The sequence below is a fragment of the Pelodiscus sinensis genome, chromosome Z (assembly GCF_052426305.1).
Source record: "Pelodiscus sinensis isolate ZL-2025 chromosome Z, ASM5242630v1, whole genome shotgun sequence".
Classification (NCBI taxonomy): domain Eukaryota; kingdom Metazoa; phylum Chordata; order Testudines; family Trionychidae; genus Pelodiscus; species Pelodiscus sinensis.
In genome coordinates this window covers 719,692-738,035 of record NC_143085.1, presented here as the reverse complement: position 1 = coordinate 738,035, position 18,344 = coordinate 719,692, and the positions used below count along the sequence as shown (strand labels likewise).

The following is an 18,344-nucleotide window of genomic DNA, read 5'->3' as shown; positions in this document are numbered from 1 at the left end:
GAGCAAGCTTCAGTCTCGCTCGTTCCCTGGAGAAAGAGACCTTGCTTCTGCCAGGCCTGCCATGACGGGGCGGAGCGGCCTCTCCTGCACTGGGGGACTGCCCGGGGGAGGTCAGGGCAGTGCTCCAGAGACGCTCCCCACAGTGTTGTGGGACGGAGGCGTAGAACATGGAACAAAGAGCTGCTGGCAGAGCAGGCAGGGTCTCAGGCCCATGGCCTGGCAGGGTGTGTGACCTCCCTGTGCCCCCCAGGTTCTGAGACTCCTGATTGTGGCATGGGATCGCCGGCTCATCTTCACCATCGGCACGTCCAGCACGACGGGAGAGTGCGACACTGTGGTGTGGAACGAGATCCACCACAAGACAGAATTTGGATCCAACCTCACCGGCCACGGCTACCCCGACCCCAATTACCTGGACAACGTCCTGGCAGAGCTAATGGCCCAGGGGGTCTCGGAAGCCAATCTGAAGGACTGAGGACGCCTCCGCTCTCTGCTAGCCTGCTTCTCGGCAGCCACCCCCACCTGCATCCGTGCGCGCTCACGAGGTCGTTCTCCACATCGCCACGCCCGGGAGCCGCCCGCCTTCCCCGAGCTCGCTCTGCCGCCGCCTTGACCTCCAGCAGCCTTCTGGCTGCAGCGCTGGATTGGCTGGGCCCCTCCACCCAGCGCGCTAGGCTGGCCCTGACACGCCGTGGGCCAGCGGCAGCCACACAAAGCGGGGCTGGCCGTTTTATACTCTCGTGAGCTGTGATCGTTCCCGTCAGAGACCCCAGCGCCCCACAGAGCTGTCTCTGTGCAGTTTGTCACCCACTAGAGCACCTGTACGTCGGAAACGGCTGGCCCCTCCCCCACCACACTTGCCACGGCTCCTTTCGGCCACGCTCACGGCTGCCGCTTTGCAAGGGAGAGTGGGAGCTGCTTCCTGGGCAGGGCTGGCGCAGGGCTCGGACTCGGCGGGGTTGTGCTCTGGGCTGGGAATGAGCTTCCAGTGGGCCACAGGCGAGCCTGCAGGGACCCCACGCCGCCGCCAGCTCGCTAAGGCCAGGCCTGGCCCCTTGTGGCAACCTGGCAGAAGTGCTTTGTTTGCCCACAGAGGGGGAAGCTGCAACAGCCAGTCAGCAGAAGGCAACAGCCTCTTGCCTCAGCCAGGCTGGGACTGAAAGGGCCGTTGGCCACTCTAAAAGCCACACGTGCAAACAGCGCACGCTGCTGCCCGGGCACCAGCTGCGACTGGCACAGCTGCCTACCTGCATGCACGTGCCCTTTGCTCCTGACCCTGGGCCTTGACCTGGGTGTGACCTGCTAGCTGGAAAGGGACCTGCTCTTCCGGTCCGTGTTCTCCCGCGTGGCACCAGCCAGCCGTGGCCCCCTGCTCTGCACCTGTGTCATGCCCAGTCATCTGCACAGCCCCCCTCCCACAGGCACTAGCTGCTCGCCGGCAGGAGGTGTATGGACACGTCCGTGAGTGTGGTGGGAGCAGGGCCTGGCCAGCCTCACAGGGCACCCTGGGCTGGGTCCCACCGACCTCCTGGGTGGCCTAGGAGGGGCAGGCAGAAAGCTGGAAAGAAGAGGAGCGGGCTGGGAGGTGCTGGGGGCTTGCAGACCCTCACCCTACCAAGGGGTCTTTGAGTGAATGTTGACGGGGCTGGTGTGGGGGAAGAAAGGTGGCTGGACCCGATCTCTGATGTACTAGTCCCTCTGCATTGTGGCCCCGTAGCTATGCAATCTCCCCACCAGGGTAGCGTCCCCTTCTCAGCAGGCCAGCGGGACCCCTGCCACCCAGCCTCAATCCCAGAATGCCACCTTCCCCAGGCAGACAGTGCAGGAGGCATGGCCAGACCGGGTGCCTCTGAAGCCAGAGGAGCCCAGATGCTACCAGCTGCTGGACACAGGGAGCTGGGGAAACCCGTGGAGAGGGAGCCGCTTGTAGGTGCAGGTCTTGGCTACACACAGCTGTGGCCTGCAGCCACTGCACCTCCCAGGCATTCTGGCTCCACCTTGAGCCAGGCCATTTGCAGTCAGATGCTCAAGATGCAGACAGACCCCCTAGGTCTCCCCAGGCAACGCTTGGGATCCAGGGCCTGGCTCTGGTGCCTCGCTGAACCTTGAAGGGCTTTGCTGTGCCCTTTGTCTTACTTGTCTGTAGCTCCGCATGTGTTGGTGTCTTTACAACTTATTAAATAACCGTGGAAGCCAGACGTGCTGCAGCCTCTTCCTTGCGCTGCACCCGCTCTCGGACAATTGCTAAGTTTCGTTACTCTCCCATGCCCAGTGCGGGGCTGGAACTGGTATGCCCCCCAGTCAGTTACAGGCTGCTGGACGGGAGCCCTGCCTCCCACTGTGGCTGGCTCTGGTGCACAAGGCCACTGACTGGCAGAGGTTTTGCAGCACCTGGGGATGAGGTTTCCGCCTTAGCCCTGACTCAGGAGCAGGCTGGGGCCGCTGGCTCAGGGCTAACCCAGCTGGTGCTCATTAAAGCAGTAATTAGCTCCCCGGGACGCCTGGTACCCACAGCTGGAACAGGTGTCGGCAGGGCCGGGCACAGCGCTCCCAGAATAAACAGTCCCACTTGCAGGGCGGGCTGACAGCATCTCCTGCAGCTCACCCGGCTGGTGCGTTCCCTGCTAGCAGCGCCTGGGCCTGCAGCCGCTGGCGGCTCCTCGCACGCAGCCATTGCGTTGCCCAGCTGCAGGGGTCTTCTCTTAGTGCCAGGCATTGCTCCTGCGCTCCGGAGAGACTTGGAGCCAGGGCTGGGTTCAGGAACAAGCCCCCCCATTTGAGTGGGGAGGGGCAGGCAGGAGCCGCACCCAGCACTGGACAGCCCCGCCGCCTGCTGAGCTGTTTCTGCTGGAGCAGCCTGGGGCGCTGCACCTCCCCGGGAGCAGGCGCGTGCGCATGGTGGGGGGAACGCTGAGCACATCTTGTCAGGCTCCAGGGGAGACTCCTCAGCTCCCTGCCCGAGCCGGCGGTGCGAGGCTCCCAGCATTCCCCGGTACTGGTCCAGGTATCAGCGCCGCCCCCTTGGCCCCATTTTACAGCTGCGTAAAGCGCGCGATTCCAGTGACACGTCACCACTACTCTTGGCTGCTCATACCAGAGTTCTTACTGCTCCACGCTTCTGCCAGCAAAGCCCAGCTCCCACTGCCTCCGGCTGCAGCTGTGCACGGCCCGCCCGTCTGCAAACGAGAGCACAGGCGCCAGCTCAGACACCTGGCAAGTGAGGCGCACGCACAGTGCTCTCCCGGGACAGCGGGGTTAAGCGACGTGCCCAGCCGCACAAGGCAGGGCTAGACCCAGCTCTCCGCTGCTACTGCCGGAAGCACGAGGCCACCTCCTCCATCACACACCAGCTCTGATTCCTCCCAGTGCGGGGCAGAGGCTCCCACGAGCGTGAAGTGGCCAGGGGGGATTAAGTGCTCTGCCTGGGTTAACTCTCTGGGCAGCAGTGCCCAGGAGAAACTAGCAGCCCTCTGCTGTGGGGCAGGGCTGGACACTGGGCAGGAGGCTGCCCTTGCTGTCAGGGATGTGCTGTTTGCCACCAGCGCCAGGACTACCCACCCCACATTGGTATAATCTGCCCCCAGGCTCCATCATCACCGGGGCTGCTGCAGCACCTGGAGGGGCCATGCTGGGTCTGAGCTGGGAGCAGGGGCCCGTGTGCCCGCACTTGCCCAGGGCACATGGAGGAGGAAGTGCAGTGGGGAATAAGGGCTAGAGTGGGGAGAGGGTGGCAGACGTGGCACTGGAGGCTCATGGGGAGGGGGAGAAACTGAGTGGGAGGCAGCAGATGTGGGGAGAGATGGAGTGTGGCTGAGGAGGAGGGGGAGACCGGCTGGGCAGAGATGTGGGGCTTCTGAGGCCACATCGGCAGGGAGGCTGGGACAACAGAGGCGATTGGGGGGGGCAGATTAGACAGAAGCTGGGGGGGAACTGGGACCAGCTGGGGCAGGAGCCTGGAAATGCGGGACGACTGGGGCAGAAAGTCAAGGGAGTGCCGGGCAGGGAAACTGGGACTGGGACGAGAAGCCTCATGAATGGAGGCCAGGGCTGAATGGGACAAGCAGCCGTGGCGGTGGCGGGGACAGGCTACAGAACTGTCATTCTTGGGGCAGGGGACAGAGAAGTCCATGCCCACCACAACGCCCTTCACACCTAAGACCCAGGTCCCACATCTCAGCCTTCTCACCAAACAGCTGTGGAAGCCATCGGCAAAGCTGCAGTGCAAGTCCACAGAGGATAACAACCTACTACTGCTAAGTTATCCCAGCAGCAGGGGTCTCTGGGTTGCAACCTGCCGCCCCACAGGGAGAACAATATGATCACACAAGGGCATGGCTGGTGCTGAAGTTTGTGTTTTTAGAAAAGTTCAAGGCCAGCACAGCCTCCTCTGGCCCCATGTGGCCCAGTTACATCCAGTCTCTGACAGCAGGATCCCAAACACGCTTCCGCCGGACGCCTGCCTTAGCCAGGGCATAGGTCGGACCCCAGGCACGCAGCGCTGCAGCTGCAGCCAATGGGAGCTGAGCTTTGTGCGAGGCCACCAGCCTTCAATCTCTGCCCCTCCCTTTGTTTTCTGTAGAACAGGGACCGCAATCCCCATGCAGCTGGGAGCAATTACTGCTTGTGAAGCCACGAGCGCCAGGAACAGCGCAGGGTCTGCCGAAGTGCCAGAACAAGGGTGGGACCACACACCGAGCCGTGCAGTGGGAAAGACTGGCCCATGAGAGACACGCCAGGGGCCCTGCTGCCTCCTGATGTCTGCGGGCGTCACTTGGCAACTTTATTACAGCACGTTTCACACAGCGTGTGCTGGGACACATACAGCGGGGCACAAGGGACGGGCACGTGGACCCCAGGGCCTGTGGAGGGCGGCGAAGGGCTCGTCTGAAACCCTGCGACTGCAAAGCGGCTGGACAGACTCAGCTCCATCTACCATTTCCAAGGGGCCCACAAATGCGACGCCCCAGAGCCCTGCCCATCTCCCCCGGGAGAGACGCTGACCGCCAGGGCCTGCCGCTCCCATTGCCAGTGGCACGTCCCGCACAGCTCAGCTCCCAGCGCCCGCAGTGAGGCCGTGGCTCCACGCTCCCTGTCCCCGAAAGGCCAGCGGGGGCTACAGCAGGTACAGTAAATCACCTCTGCTCGGCGCCGGCGCTCGCTGTGGTCCCAGCCACTGTGGCCTAAGCTGATGCCACCCCGGAGCACGGCGACAGGAGCCGCGTCCCCCGTGGCTGAGGGATGGTGGGGGCGTCTAGGTGCGGTGAGAGTCCTCGTCCGCCGCCGCTGCCTCCGTCTCCCGGCGTGCAAAGGCGCTGTGGGCGCGCTCCAGGTCCCGCAGTACGTCCAGCAGGCGGGCAGCCGCCACCCTGGCGCGCTCCGGGCGGGAACCGCCTTGCTCTGCGGGACAGAGGGCGAGGAGGGGAGTGGTGGGCGGGGGCTGCGCAACAGGCATATGAACAGGCCCCCCAGGGTGGCGCAGACCTGCCGCCCCACACACTGGTGGAGGAAATTGTCCACTCTAGGCACTGATTCCCCCACGTGCGAGCGGCAGCGGGGAAAAGGCCCGGAGGCCCTCGCTGGGAGGCAGGGGCCAGGGCCGATCACGGGGCCAGGCCAAGCCCTCGCCATGGGCCGCAGCTCCGAGTGGAGCAGCCAGCCTAGTGGTTAGGGCTCCTGTGCGGGGGCAGGCCAGGGCTGGATTTCGCCCGAGGGAGCTGCCTCGAGGGTGCCATACCTCCTTGGGCATCAGGGGCAGGCGCTCTCGCCAGCTCCACCTCTGAGCTCTCAACGTACTTCTCCCTGGGAGAGAGGAGACGGGTCTTTAGGGGAGGCCATCGGCTGCTGTCTGCCCCACACTCATCTGTAGGCCGCCCCCAGCCATGGTCTGTACAGTGAGCTGGGCTGAGGAGGGCGACCCCAGTAGCACCCAGCACCAGAGAGACGGCAGCCGTGGCCTGGTGGCAGCCTTCAGCCTCGTCGGGGGGGCGGGTGCCCTGGGACGCTGCAGGCGAGCGCCGGAAGCCTCCTAGCGTGTCCTGGCTTGGGAGCCGCCGAGCTCCGCCCGCACACGGCTTCCACCCTGCGGCCCCTCCCTCCCCGGCAGACAAAGCTCCTTCTGCAGCAGATGCTACGGGCAGGAGCCCCGACCGAGGACGATGGCTCCCAGCCGGACTGGAGGAAACGCCCTCCCCCGCCCTTGCCGCAGGGCGAATCTCTTGGCCTATGGGAGGAAGCTCAGCTGCTGACTACGAGGCACTGTCCCTTACAGGCCTCTCTCCAGGGGAGCGATTTGGGAGGTTCAGGGCTGGACGTGCACAAGTCCCTGGGCCCAGGGCGCCGAGAGTTGGCTGGTGTGACTAGAGCCATTGGCGTTACCTCTAAAACCGCGTGTGATCAGGGAGTCCCTGAATGGCTGGAAAGAGGCAAACAGTGTCCCTGCTTGCAAAGGGGAGGGAGAGCTCAGGGTGCCAGAGCCACCCCCGAGTGGGACTCAGCGCCCCTCCCTGCTGCCAATCCCAACCAAACACGGAGTGGCCTCTGCTCTACACAAGCCCCCTCTGAAGCAACGGCCACGGCCTCCCCACCATGGCCCTGCCCCTGGCCTGGCCTGACCTGAGTCTGTCCCGTGCCAGCAAGAGCTGCCCGTACACCATCTGGGCCTCGGCATCCGGGTCGAGGGGGTCGCTCCAATCCCCCAGGGTCACGGCAGAGTGAGTCCGGCTGCAGCCGCACGCTGGGGCAAGACAGAAAAGACTCTCGCAAAGAGCCCTGGGGGGCTGCCAGGCAGGCTCAGGGTACAAGGGCCTGGCTGCAGAGCGGGTGGCTCCCAGGGCCCAGCTGCTTGGGGCTGCATGGCCTCCATACCTTCCCCCAGCCCACGTGCTGCACCAGTGTGGCCTGCACGGGGGGTGGCTGGGGCTCAGGCCCCTTCCCCAGCGTGCCCCCCACTGAGAAAGGGCTCAGCTAAGGCCCCGTGCCCGTCGCCTCCCAGGTTCGAGCGCCGGCGCAGGCCTGGCCATCAGCTGTCTGTGTGTGGCGGGGCTCACGGCCTGGGGTGGAAGGGGCAGCTTGCTGGGTGTGATGGGGAGAGGCCTGGACCCTCCACCAGCCCCACGTGCGGAGGGGCTGTGGGTCCAACCCCTGCCCTGGTTACCTGTGCGGAGGGGCTGTGGGTCCAACCCCTGCCCTGGTTACCTGTGCGGAGGGGCTGTGGGTCCAACCCCTGCCCTGGTTACCTGTGCGGAGGGGCTGTGGGTCCAACCCCTGCCCTGGTTACCTGTGCGGAGGGGCTGTGGGTCCAACCCCTGCCCTGGTTACCTGTGCGGAGGGGCTGTGGGTCCAAACCCCTGCCCTGGTTACCTGTGCGGAGGGGCTGTGGGTCCAACCCCTGCCCTGGTTACCTGTGCGGAGGGGCTGTGGGTCCAACCCCTGCCCTGGTTACCTGTGCGGAGGGGCTGTGGGTCCAACCCCTGCCCTGGTTACCTGTGCGGAGGGGCTGTGGGTCCAACCCCTGCCCTGGTTACCTGTGCGGAGGGGCTGTGGGTCCAACCCCTGCCCTGGTTACCTGTGCGGAGGGGCTGTGGGTCCAAACCCCTGCCCTGGTTACCTGTGCGGAGGGGCTGCAGGCAGCAGGTCCAGCGGCTGCCCCGGAAGGCACCCGGGTGGCACACGGGCAGCATGTGTTCGTTGCAGATGCTGGCCTTGCGGATGGCCGACAGCCACTGGTTCAGCTCATTGACGTTCTGCTGGGGACGGAGAGTCTGAGCCGGGGCGTGGTGCTGCGCCCCCCCGCTGGCCACGCCGAGACCCCAGGCCTGGCCGTCCGTGCCGGGCCTCGTCCCCCACCGGGCGGCTCCTGCTCAGGGCGCTCCCCGGCGGCAGAGCGAGCCCCAAGCCAGGGCCGCCAGATCCTAGGGCAGGGGCCGCGGCCCTGGCAAGCCCAAGCTCACCTTGCACTGGATGTACAGGGTGTGCAGCTGCCCCGCGTCCTGCGTGATGACCTGCATCACGTGCGGCTGCTGGAAGGCGTTTTCGTCCACGCGCTCCACGGCGCAGATCCGCGGGACGGGGATGCAGGAGCGAACCTGCGTGAGGAGACAGCGCCCGGAGGGCTTGCACGAGAACCACCCCTCTGCAATCAGCCGCCTCGCTCAGCACACTGGGCCGGGGGACAATATGAATGCTGGGGGGCAGGCTGGGACTGAGGGGCTCTGTGGGAAGGGGGAGCCCAGGGCCGGTGTAGTGGGGGGCAGGCTGGGACTGAGGGGCTCGGGGGGCGGAGCCCAGGGCCGGTGTAGCGGGAGGCAGGCTGGGACTGAGGGGCTCTGGGGGAAGGGGGAGCCCAGGGCCGGTGTAGAGGGGGGCAGGCTGGGACTGAGGGGCTCTGGGGGAAGGGGGAGCCCAGGGCCGGTGTAGAGGGGGGCAGGCTGGGACTGAGGGGCTCTGGGGGAAGGGGGAGCCCAGGGCCGGTGTAGAGGGAGGCAGGCTGGGACTGAGGGGCTCTGGGGGAAGGGGGAGCCCAGGGCCGGTGTAGCGGGGGGCAGGCTGGGACTGAGGGGCTCTGGGGGAAGGGGGAGCCCAGGGCCGGTGTAGAGGGAGGCAGGCTGGGACTGAGGGGCTCTGGGGGAAGGGGGAGCCCAGGGCCGGTGTAGAGGGAGGCAGGCTGGGACTGAGGGGCTCTGGGGGAAGGGGGAGCCCAGGGCCGGTGTAGTGGGGGGCAGGCTGGGACTGAGGGGCTCTGGGGGAAGGGGGAGCCCAGGGCCGGTGTAGCGGGGGGCAGGCTGGGACTGAGGGGCTCTGGGGGAAGGGGGAGCCCAGGGCCGGTGTAGAGGGGGGCAGGCTGGGACTGAGGGGCTCTGGTGGGGGGGGAGCCCAGGGCCGGTGTAGTGGGGGGCAGGCTGGGACTGAGGGGCTCTGGGGGAAGGGGGAGCCCAGGGCCGGTGTAGTGGGGGGCAGGCTGGGACTGAGGGGCTCTGGGGGAAGGGGGAGCCCAGGGCCGGTGTAGCGGGGGGCAGGCTGGGACTGAGGGGCTCTGGGGGAAGGGGGAGCCCAGGGCCGGTGTAGTGGGGGGCAGGCTGGGACTGAGGGGCTCGGGGGGCGGAGCCCAGGGCCGGTGTAGCGGGAGGCAGGCTGGGACTGAGGGGCTCTGGGGGAAGGGGGAGCCCAGGGCCGGTGTAGAGGGAGGCAGGCTGGGACTGAGGGGCTCTGTGGGAAGGGGGAGCCCAGGGCCGGTGTAGCGGGGGGCAGGCTGGGACTGAGGGGCTCTGGGGGAAGGGGGAGCCCAGGGCCGGTGTAGAGGGAGGCAGGCTGGGACTGAGGGGCTCTGGGGGAAGGGGGAGCCCAGGGCCGGTGTAGTGGGGGGCAGGCTGGGACTGAGGGGCTCTGGGGGAAGGGGGAGCCCAGGGCCGGTGTAGCGGGGGGCAGGCTGGGACTGAGGGGCTCTGGGGGAAGGGGGAGCCCAGGGCCGGTGTAGCGGGGGGCAGGCTGGGACTGAGGGGCTCTGGGGGAAGGGGGAGCCCAGGGCCGGTGTAGTGGGGGGCAGGCTGGGACTGAGGGGCTCTGGGGGAAGGGGGAGCCCAGGGCCGGTGTAGTGGGGGGCAGGCTGGGACTGAGGGGCTCTGGGGGAAGGGGGAGCCCAGGGCCAGTGTAGCAGGGGGCAGGCTGGGACTTGGGGGCCCCATGACAGCTCTACAGAAGAGCCCCTGTCCATGCCCGCCTGCCCCCCGCCAGCGTGACCTACCGACCCCTGGAGCCGGGCAGTGGGTGGCAGGGCCAGGGGGACACACCTGCCACTCGGGGGACTTGGAGTAGGACAGGGCCTCACTGCTCAGCCAGAAGTAGCGTTTTTGGAAGGTGAAGCGCGGAAGCAGGTGGAGTCCCTCAGCCTTGTGCTTGTGCAAGTAGCCCTCCTTGATGGTGAGCGAAGGGTGGAACAGCGTCCGGGGCTGGGCCTCGCCCGCTGTGTGCACAAGAGACCAGCCTTACCCTGTGGCCCTGCGACCTGGTGAGACTCCGGCGCCCGGGGAGAGGTGTGCTCTCCCTCCTGCCAGGGAGCCAGGGTCTGTACTGCCTCCCCCCAGCTGCCCTCCTGGCGCCCCAGCGTCTCCCGCTCCCGACGGGCAGAGCCCAGCCTCCATGCGCAGGCTGAGCCAGGCCTGGAGAGACGCCCCCGACCCCACGGCCAGGCGCTGCAGTGGAGCTGGGACGCGCGCACTCACCGCTCTCACCGTCCACGTCCACGAGCCGGTCCAGGAAGTCCTTGACCCGGGCCACGCTGGGCAGGATGAAGGGGTGCAGCGGGGCCATCCACTGCTCCTTGCCACGGCCCAGCTGCAGGCCAAGGTTGCCGATGCTCTGCACTGCCTGCCAGGGGAGCCGCAGGGTCATGGTGCTGCCAGGACCCCCAGGGCTTCAGCGCCTTGGCTGGACAGGCCAATGGCGGCAAGGGAGGGAGGAGACCCTGCCGCTCAGCTGCCTCGGGCCCCGCCCCGCCCCGCCCCACTGAGCAGGGCAGGCAGCAGCAGGGCCTTCCAGAGGTGGAACGTGCGGGCCCCCCTCAACCTCCGGCAGCAGAGCAAGCGGAGCCTGGGGTGGGGTGTAGGGAGGCTCTGGCCAGCTTGAGGGAGAGCTGTGGGCCCCCTCCCAGATCTCTCCTCCCCCGCTGCCACCTTCCCTCGCTCTCGGGCCCAGGTCCCCGAGGTGCAGGAGCATTTGCCCTCACTGGCTAGGCCTGGAGCAGGATCGGCTGCTCTGGGCCAATGCGGGGCCAGCCCCAGTCCCGCCCGGCCACGGGCCGCCAGTCGCAGCAAGCCCAAAGTGGATTTAACTGTGTGGAAGGGGGAGCGGGGTCCCTCCTGGGAGGCTTCGTGGAGGCCAGAGTCCTTGCGGTGCATGTGAGCTCACTCAGCCCACGTCCATGCTGGCTGCTAGCCCACCTGGGGCAAGCGCTGTTTCTCCAGCCCCCAGAGTGCAGTGTGATTGCAGCCATGGGTCAGCTCCAGGGACAGCCAGCTGAGACTGTCCCAAGATGTCACGCTTTCCACCATGACCCCGCAGGCGCGCTGACTGGCTGTCCGGCTGCAGGGGCGGTACAGGCCCCGCCCCGAGCCAGCAGGCTGGCTCTCCTCTGCCCATGCACCTACGCAGTATTCACGCTGCCCCGGCTTGGGTAACTGCCCCGGCAGCTAACTGAATGGCCCCCACAGCCGTCTGTTGCTTTGCTCTACACACAGCCACCTGGCTGCCTTGTGTGGCTGGGGCAGGTCGGATGGCTCCTAACGGCACACGTTCCTCGTGTCACCGTTAGAATTGGAGGTCAGATTGAGTCTACGCTCCTGCAGCTCCCAGGCCAGTCGCCCCGCAACTTGGGCTTGGCGAATGCCTCTTCCAGAAAAGCAGTCAGGCTGCGTCCGATGATCCTCCACTTCCCTGGGCAGCTTGTTCCGATGGTTAATCGCCCTCATTCTTAACCCCTGGTGCCTAATTTCTAAGGAAAGGCGTGGCTACAGCTTCCAGCCACCTATTCCCATTCTTCTTTAGAGAGCCCCTCAGAATCCACGAGGGCAACAGGAATCGTCTCCCCTTGCAGGCTCCTAGAGGCTGGTATCAAGTCACCACGTGACCCCAAGGACACCCTGGCCAGATCTCCAAACTGGCATAGCTCCACTGAAACCAATGTGGAGTTGCACCAGCTGAGAACCTGGCCCAGGAGACCTGGGCTTCTTTTGCCTTGGTGGGTTGCTCCACTAGGAGAGGTGCTATCTGAGGCGTGTTCCAGAACCCCATGCAGGGATCAGGCAAGGAGTCAAACAGCACAAAGCTGGAGGTTCCTCCCCTCTCCCAGCCCTCTTTCCTGTTGGGTACCTTGGCCAGCAGCAAAAGCGTACGACTGGTCCGGGTGTCAGCATGCTGGTCGCGGAGGTTGAACAGCTTTGGTGTCAAGATGGCAGGAGCAAAGAAGCGGAGAAATAGGAACCCACTGATGGCAATGTACTTCACATCCTGAGAGAGAGCCAGAATTGGGCATGTTACCTATCGGTTCACTGAACACTCGATTCCTCTCAGGAACTCCTAGCAGCTACTCAACTATTCGTTAGTCCCCGGGGGTGGGGCCAGCAGCCAGTGCGCTCTGCCCCACTCCCGGGGAGCCACCTGCCACTCTGCGCTGCTGCCTCTCATCAGAGGCAGCAGTGTGGGATGCCAGGCGGGAGCTGGTCCACAAGGGGAGCCAGTTTAAATCCAGCTCCCCTCGTGGACCAGTAGTGTGGAGTGGCAGCAGCCCTTGTCCAGGGTGGGATCTGAGCTCCCAGACCCCGTGTGAGCCAGGCCTGAGCCAGGCTGCCTGCCCAGCTCCTAACGCACTTTAAACACGGAGCCACGGGGGGCAGGTCCCGGACCGGTGTGAGCCAGGCCTGAGCCAGGCTGCCTGCCCAGCTCCTAACGCACTTTAAACACGGAGCCACGGGGAGCAGGTCCCGGACCGGTGTGAGCCAGGCCTGAGCCAGGCTGCCTGCCCAGCTCCTAACGCACTTTAAACACAGAGCCACGGGGGGCAGGTCCCGGACCGGTGTGAGCCAGGCCTGAGCCAGGCTGCCTGCCCAGCTCCTAACGCACTTTAAACACGGAGCCACGGGGGGCAGGTCCCGGACCGGTGTGAGCCAGGCCTGAGCCAGGCTGCCTGCCCAGCTCCTAACGCACTTTAAACACAGAGCCACGGGGGGCAGGTCCCGGACCGGTGTGAGCCAGGCCTGAGCCAGGCTGCCTGCCCAGCTCCTAACGCACTTTAAACACAGAGCCACGGGGGGCAGGTCCCGGACCGGTGTGAGCCAGGCCTGAGCCAGGCTGCCTGCCCAGCTCCTAACGCACTTTAAACACAGAGCCACGGGGGGCAGGTCCCGGACCGGCGTGAGCCAGGCCTGAGCCAGGCTGCCTGCCCAGCTCCTAACGCACTTTAAACACAGAGCCACGGGGGGCAGGTCCCGGACCGGTGTGAGCCAGGCCTGAGCCAGGCTGCCTGCCCAGCTCCTAACGCACTTTAAACACAGAGCCACGGGGGGCAGGTCCCGGACCGGCGTGAGCCAGGCCTGAGCCAGGCTGCCTGCCCAGCTCCTAACGCACTTTAAACACGGAGCCACGGGGGGCAGGTCCCGGACCGGTGTGAGCCAGGCCTGAGCCAGGCTGCCTGCCCAGCTCCTAACGCACTTTAAACACAGAGCCACAGGGGGCAGGTCCTGGACCGGTGTGAGCCAGGCCTGAGCCAGGCTGCCTGCCCAGCTCCTAACGCACTTTAAACACAGAGCCACAGGGGGCAGGTCCCGGACCGGTGTGAGCCAGGCCTGAGCCAGGCTGCCTGCCCAGCTCCTAACACACTTTAAATGCAGAGCCACGGGGGGCAGGTCCCCGACTCAGCACAAGTGGGACTGAGCTGTGCTGCTGGCCAGCCTCTTATAAAATTCCTGGCAAGGGTGGGGGGATACGTGTAATCGATAGCATTAACAACAAGCTTTTTCTTATCGGCTCACTGGTTAATGGACTACACTATTACATCCTCAAGTGGAGAACTGTGTCCAGCTCTGGGCACCACACTTCAAGAAAGATGAGGAAAAACTGGAGAGGGTCCAGAGAAGAGCAACTAAAAGGCTGAAAGTCTAGAGACCTTGCCCCGGGAGGGCAGACGGAAAGAACTGGGTTTGTTTAGTTTGGAAAGGAGAAGACAGAGGGGATGCAATAGCGCTTTTCAAGCATCTCAAAGGGTGTCACAGGGAGGGGGGGGGATGGTTCTCCTTGGCCTGGGAGGACAGGACAAGAAGCAAGGGGCTTACGCTGCAGTGAGGGAGGTTTCGGTTGGAAACCAGGAAAAACGTCCCACCTGTCCGGGTGCGTAAACGCTGGAATACATTGCCTGGGGGGGCTGTGGAATCCCCATCTCTGCAGATACTGGAGGGCAGGCTGGACAGACGCCTGGCAGGGATGGGCTAGACAGTATTGGTCCTGCTGCGAGGGCCGGGGACTGGACTCCATGACTCTCGAGGTCCCTTCCTGTTCTATGATCCCTGGCCAGACTGTCAGCAGCCATCACTGAAAACATCATTCCATGCGCAGGGAGATACCCCGGCTGACTGTCTAAGTTGGACTTTGCTTTAGATTTAGGGAACCAACCAAGAACATAGATCAAGCATCCTCAAGACAGCACGGTACGTGCATCTCCTCAGGGATCTACGGGAGCACCCTGGAGACCAAGCTCCAGCCAGTGTATTGAACATGGCCCCCATGACCCAGCATCTGAGTGCCTGCGCCATAGTCCTTGATCCACCTCAGCCAGCCTCCCTAGTGTGATTAACAAGGGGGAGGCAGACGCTAGGTGACTGGGGGAGTCTGAGAGGGAGCTGTAACATGATGGGTTGGAAGTGCTGCTTTGCCAGTGCCTGTCTCCTCCACCTGCACTGTATCAAGACGGAGATCCTGGTCATGGTTGCCCCTACCCCGGTCCTAGTTCACCCCCGGATGAATTCTCCCATACCTCCCCTGTCCCCTTCACCTCCCAGCCTGACCTCATGCTCCGCCTCTGGAAACTGCTCCGCTACCCGCTTGTGCAGCTGCTTGAAGGCCACCCTCATGGTAGGGGGGCATTTCTCCACCGAGCCGATGATGGACTCCATGATGTCACTCAGGTAGCCCTTGAGAAGTTCCTGGCTGCTCTCCCGCACCTGGGCCTCGGACAGAGAGCCCTTGAAGGAAATCCTCCTGCAGAGAAAGCCAGCGCAATGCACACTAGCTACCCCTCACTGCATCGTCACTGGGCAGCTTAGCTCTCTTGCACCGACGCTGTGGTTGGCAAAGCTTGGGACATGGGCCATTCGGAAAAGCAGTGGGAGGCTGAAAGGCTGCAGTGTCGGCTTCAGGTCCATTGCTTCTAAAAGGAGGGGTATTGGTGTGCCTACTGACACCAAATGGCATGCCCTGCTCTCCTTGCCCTGCAGCGTTTGGGTAGGGGAGGGAAAGTGGAGGGGGAGAGCTGGGGTCAATTTGCAATTGTGGAATAAGCACGTCCACTGAATGCTTCTGCTAAAGAGATGATCAGCTTTGCAATAATGATCAAGGTGATATTTGGGCCACTGGTGCTAGGGGTCAGTGTGAACACCCCATTGCAACGAGGGGCACTGTGCTACTGAGAAACCTGAGCCCCGCATTCAGACTGAGGACAGCCCTGTGCCAGGTGTTCTTGGGTTATCTGGCAATCAGATCCCAGGCCAGGAAACCCCTTTGCCTTGCTAGTGCTGAACACTCACAGCACAAGGCGCTCCTGCAGCCCTGGGCAGCAGCCCTCCGACAGCAGCACAGCTGGGCACTGCAAATCCCGGCTTCAAACTCAAAGGGCTGGTCTGGGCCTAACCCGCCTTCATGCTCCATGGAGCCCAGCAATTCCCCAGGGGCTGTGCAGCTGGCCCTTCCCACCCCGCTGGCACGTGGACCATCAGAAGCAATTTTGGCCCTGAGAGAGGGAGTCCGAGCCAGCAACTGACCCAGCTCTCCTGTGTGACTTTGGGCAAATCAGTGCATTTCCTTGGGCGTCTGGCCCCACAGCTGAGCTGGGGCAAGCTTTGGTCTTGTCTAGGGGGCAGGGACTGCCTCATTGTGTGTCTGTACATCTGTCCAATGAGGCTCCTCACACAGGCCCTGCCTGCACGCTGGCCCTGGAAAGCAGAAATCACCAGGGGTACAGGGCAAGCTGCCCACACCCTGCCCAGCTCCCGCGGCCATGGTCCATTTGACCCTTGGCCCCTCTGAGGACTGGGGGCCAGTTAGCACTACTGATGACGGCAGAGGCCTGCCCCCTGGTGGCTGGCCTGAGGCCTGCCTGCCCCTCATACAGGCTGGCACCCATCTCCGCTAAGGACAAGGCAGCAGCCTGACAAGGTAACAGGTGCCAGCAGCTGAGAGCAGCTCCCCCTCTGGAGAAAGGCTGGGCTCCCGTGGCCAGCCCCCGGGGGGGCCGGCTCTGCCTGGGCCGTGTGCTCTTGGGGTGATGAGCCCTCCCACTGGAGGACAAAGGTGAACTGCTTCCCCTGCTCCCCAGGGTGGCATGAGGCCACTTCCAAGCATCTGGGGGCTGCCCTGCCTGTGCACACAGGCCCCAGAGGCCAATCGCATGCTGCTGGGTTATTCTGGGAGACAAGTCACTCTGCTTTAATTAGCACATCCAGTGAACACAGGGAACGGCAGCTGCCACGTGTCGCTGGTTCCTGATGTGCCACGTGTCCCACCCCCAAGACAGCAACAGCTCCCACTATGCTCGTCTGGCTCCCGCCCCCCGGTCCTCAGCCATGTCTCCGCCAGCCAGACAGCCATGGCAGTGCCTCCAGAGCGGGAGCCAGGCCCCCACAGCAGGGCCCTAGCAGCACCAATCACAGCCCCTGGCAGATCCTGATGCCCGCTTTGCCGCGTGGCGGGCTCTAGGCTGGGGCTCCCTGGGAGTGTGTGTGTGCCCTCAGGAGCTCACTAGCCAAGGCCAGCCCAGAATGAGCTACCAAGCCCTCCCATCCCTGCAGCCTGCACTGGCATCAGGCTGCTCCGAGTGCAGCACTCGCGCTAGAGACCTCCCGCACTGGCGTGGGCCGCGGGACTGCTCTGAACGCCACCGAGGCTCAGCTCAGGCGAGACGCCCCTATCCCAGACAGCCCCCAGACTCCACTGCCAGCTCGCTCCCCTAGCACACACGTTGGGAACCTTAGTCCTCCTCAGCTGCGTGCCCGCCCTGGGGGGTCGGGGCTGTTTGGGGGGGACCCTGGGAGTTCTCAGCCGTGTCCCTGCCCTGGGGCGTCGGGGCAGTTTGGGGGGGACCCTGGGAGTTCTCAGCCGTGTCCCTGCCCTGGGGGGTCGGGGCTGTTTGGGGGGGACCCTGGGAGTTCTCAGCCGTGTCCCTGCCCTGGGGGGTCGGGGCTGTTTGGGGGGGACCCTGGGAGTTCTCAGCCGTGTCCCTGCCCTGGGGCGTCGGGGCAGTTTGGGGGGGACCCTGGGAGTTCTCAGCCGTGTCCCTGCCCTGGGGGGTCGGGGCTGTTTGGGGGGGGACCCTGGGAGTTCTCAGCCGTGTCCCTGCCCTGGGGGGTCGGGGCTGTTTGGGGGGGGACACTGGGAGTTCTCAGCCGTGTCCCTGCCCTGGGGGGTCGGGGCTGTTTGGGGGGGACCCTGGGAGTTCTCAGCCGTGTCCCTGCCCTGGGGGGTCGGGGCTGTTTGGGGGGGACCCTGGGAGTTCTCAGCCGTGTCCCTGCCCTGGGGGGTCGGGGCTGTTTGGGGGGGACCCTGGGAGTTCTCAGCCGTGTCCCTGCCCTGGGGCGTCGGGGCAGTTTGGGGGGGACCCTGGGAGTTCTCAGCCGTGTCCCTGCCCTGGGGGGTCGGGGCTGTTTGGGGGGGGACCCTGGGAGTTCTCAGCCGTGTCCCTGCCCTGGGGGGTCGGGGCTGTTTGGGGGGGGACACTGGGAGTTCTCAGCCGTGTCCCTGCCCTGGGGGGTCGGGGCTGTTTGGGGGGGGGACCCTGGGAGTTCTCAGCCGTGTCCCTGCCCTGGGGCGTCGGGGCAGTTTGGGGGGGACCCTGGGAGTTCTCAGCCGTGTCCCTGCCCTGGGGGGTCGGGGCTGTTTGGGGGGGGACCCTGGGAGTTCTCAGCCGTGTCCCTGCCCTGGGGGGTCGGGGCTGTTTGGGGGGGACCCTGGGAGTTCTCAGCCGTGTCCCTGCCCTGGGGGGTCGGGGCTGTTTGGGGGGGGACCCTGGGAGTTCTCAGCCGTGTCCCTGCCCTGGGGGGTCGGGGCTGTTTGGGGGGGACCCTGGGAGTTCTCAGCCGTGTCCCTGCCCTGGGGGGTCGGGGCTGTTTGGGGGGGACCCTGGGAGTTCTCAGCCGTGTCCCTGCCCTGGGGGGTCGGGGCTGTTTGGGGGGGACCCTGGGAGTTCTCAGCCGTGTCCCTGCCCTGGGGGGTCGGGGCTGTTTGGGGGGGACCCTGGGAGTTCTCAGCCGTGTCCCTGCCCTGGGGGGTCGGGGCTGTTTGGGGGGGACCCTGGGAGTTCTCAGCCGTGTCCCTGCCCTGGGGGGTCGGGGCTGTTTGGGGGGGGACCCTGGGAGTTCTCAGCCGTGTCCCTGCCCTGGGGGGTCGGGGCTGTTTGGGGGGGGACCCTGGGAGTTCTCAGCCGTGTCCCTGCCCTGGGGGGTCGGGGCTGTTTGGGGGGAGGACCCTGGGAGTTCTCAGCCGTGTCCCTGCCCTGGGGCGTCGGGGCAGTTTGGGGGGGACCCTGGGAGTTCTCAGCCGTGTCCCTGCCCTGGGGGGTCGGGGCTGTTTGGGGGGGGGACCCTGGGAGT

The 18,344-nt window shown here is 65.4% G+C and overlaps 2 protein-coding genes across 17 annotated transcripts in view; one reads left to right on the top strand and one right to left on the bottom strand.

Moving 5' to 3' along the window:
* DTX1 (deltex E3 ubiquitin ligase 1) overlaps window positions 1-2,196 on the top strand; it is a 56,819-nt gene extending 54,623 nt beyond the window's left edge. For all 3 annotated transcript variants that reach the window (XM_075897927.2, XM_075897925.2, XM_075897926.2), the window contains exon 10: window positions 251-2,196. In XM_075897927.2, coding sequence (XP_075754042.1) covers window positions 251-475 — 225 coding nt within the window. In that variant the 3' untranslated portion in view covers window positions 476-2,196. The remainder of the gene's footprint in view (window positions 1-250) is intronic.
* Window positions 1-18,344, bottom strand: part of RASAL1 (RAS protein activator like 1) — a 63,251-nt gene that overhangs the window by 2,535 nt on the left and 42,372 nt on the right. For 4 of the 14 annotated variants that reach the window (XM_089775182.1, XM_089775178.1, XM_089775184.1 and 1 more), the window contains 8 exons: window positions 14,550-14,742; window positions 11,863-12,000; window positions 10,218-10,362; window positions 9,786-9,958; window positions 7,950-8,084; window positions 7,607-7,745; window positions 6,613-6,733; window positions 4,666-5,397 (listed from right to left, as the gene is read on the bottom strand). In XM_089775182.1, coding sequence (XP_089631308.1) covers window positions 5,181-5,397; window positions 6,613-6,733; window positions 7,607-7,745; window positions 7,950-8,084; window positions 9,786-9,958; window positions 10,218-10,362; window positions 11,863-12,000; window positions 14,550-14,742 — 1,261 coding nt within the window. In that variant the 3' untranslated portion in view covers window positions 4,666-5,180. Of the gene's footprint in view, window positions 1-3,094; window positions 3,177-4,665; window positions 5,398-5,734; window positions 5,800-6,612; window positions 6,734-7,606; window positions 7,746-7,949; window positions 8,085-9,739; window positions 9,959-10,217; window positions 10,363-11,862; window positions 12,001-14,549; window positions 14,743-18,344 lie in introns of those variants that run through there. The other 10 variants (XR_016348338.1, XR_016348337.1, XR_016348339.1 and 7 more) reach the window with 10 other exon arrangements.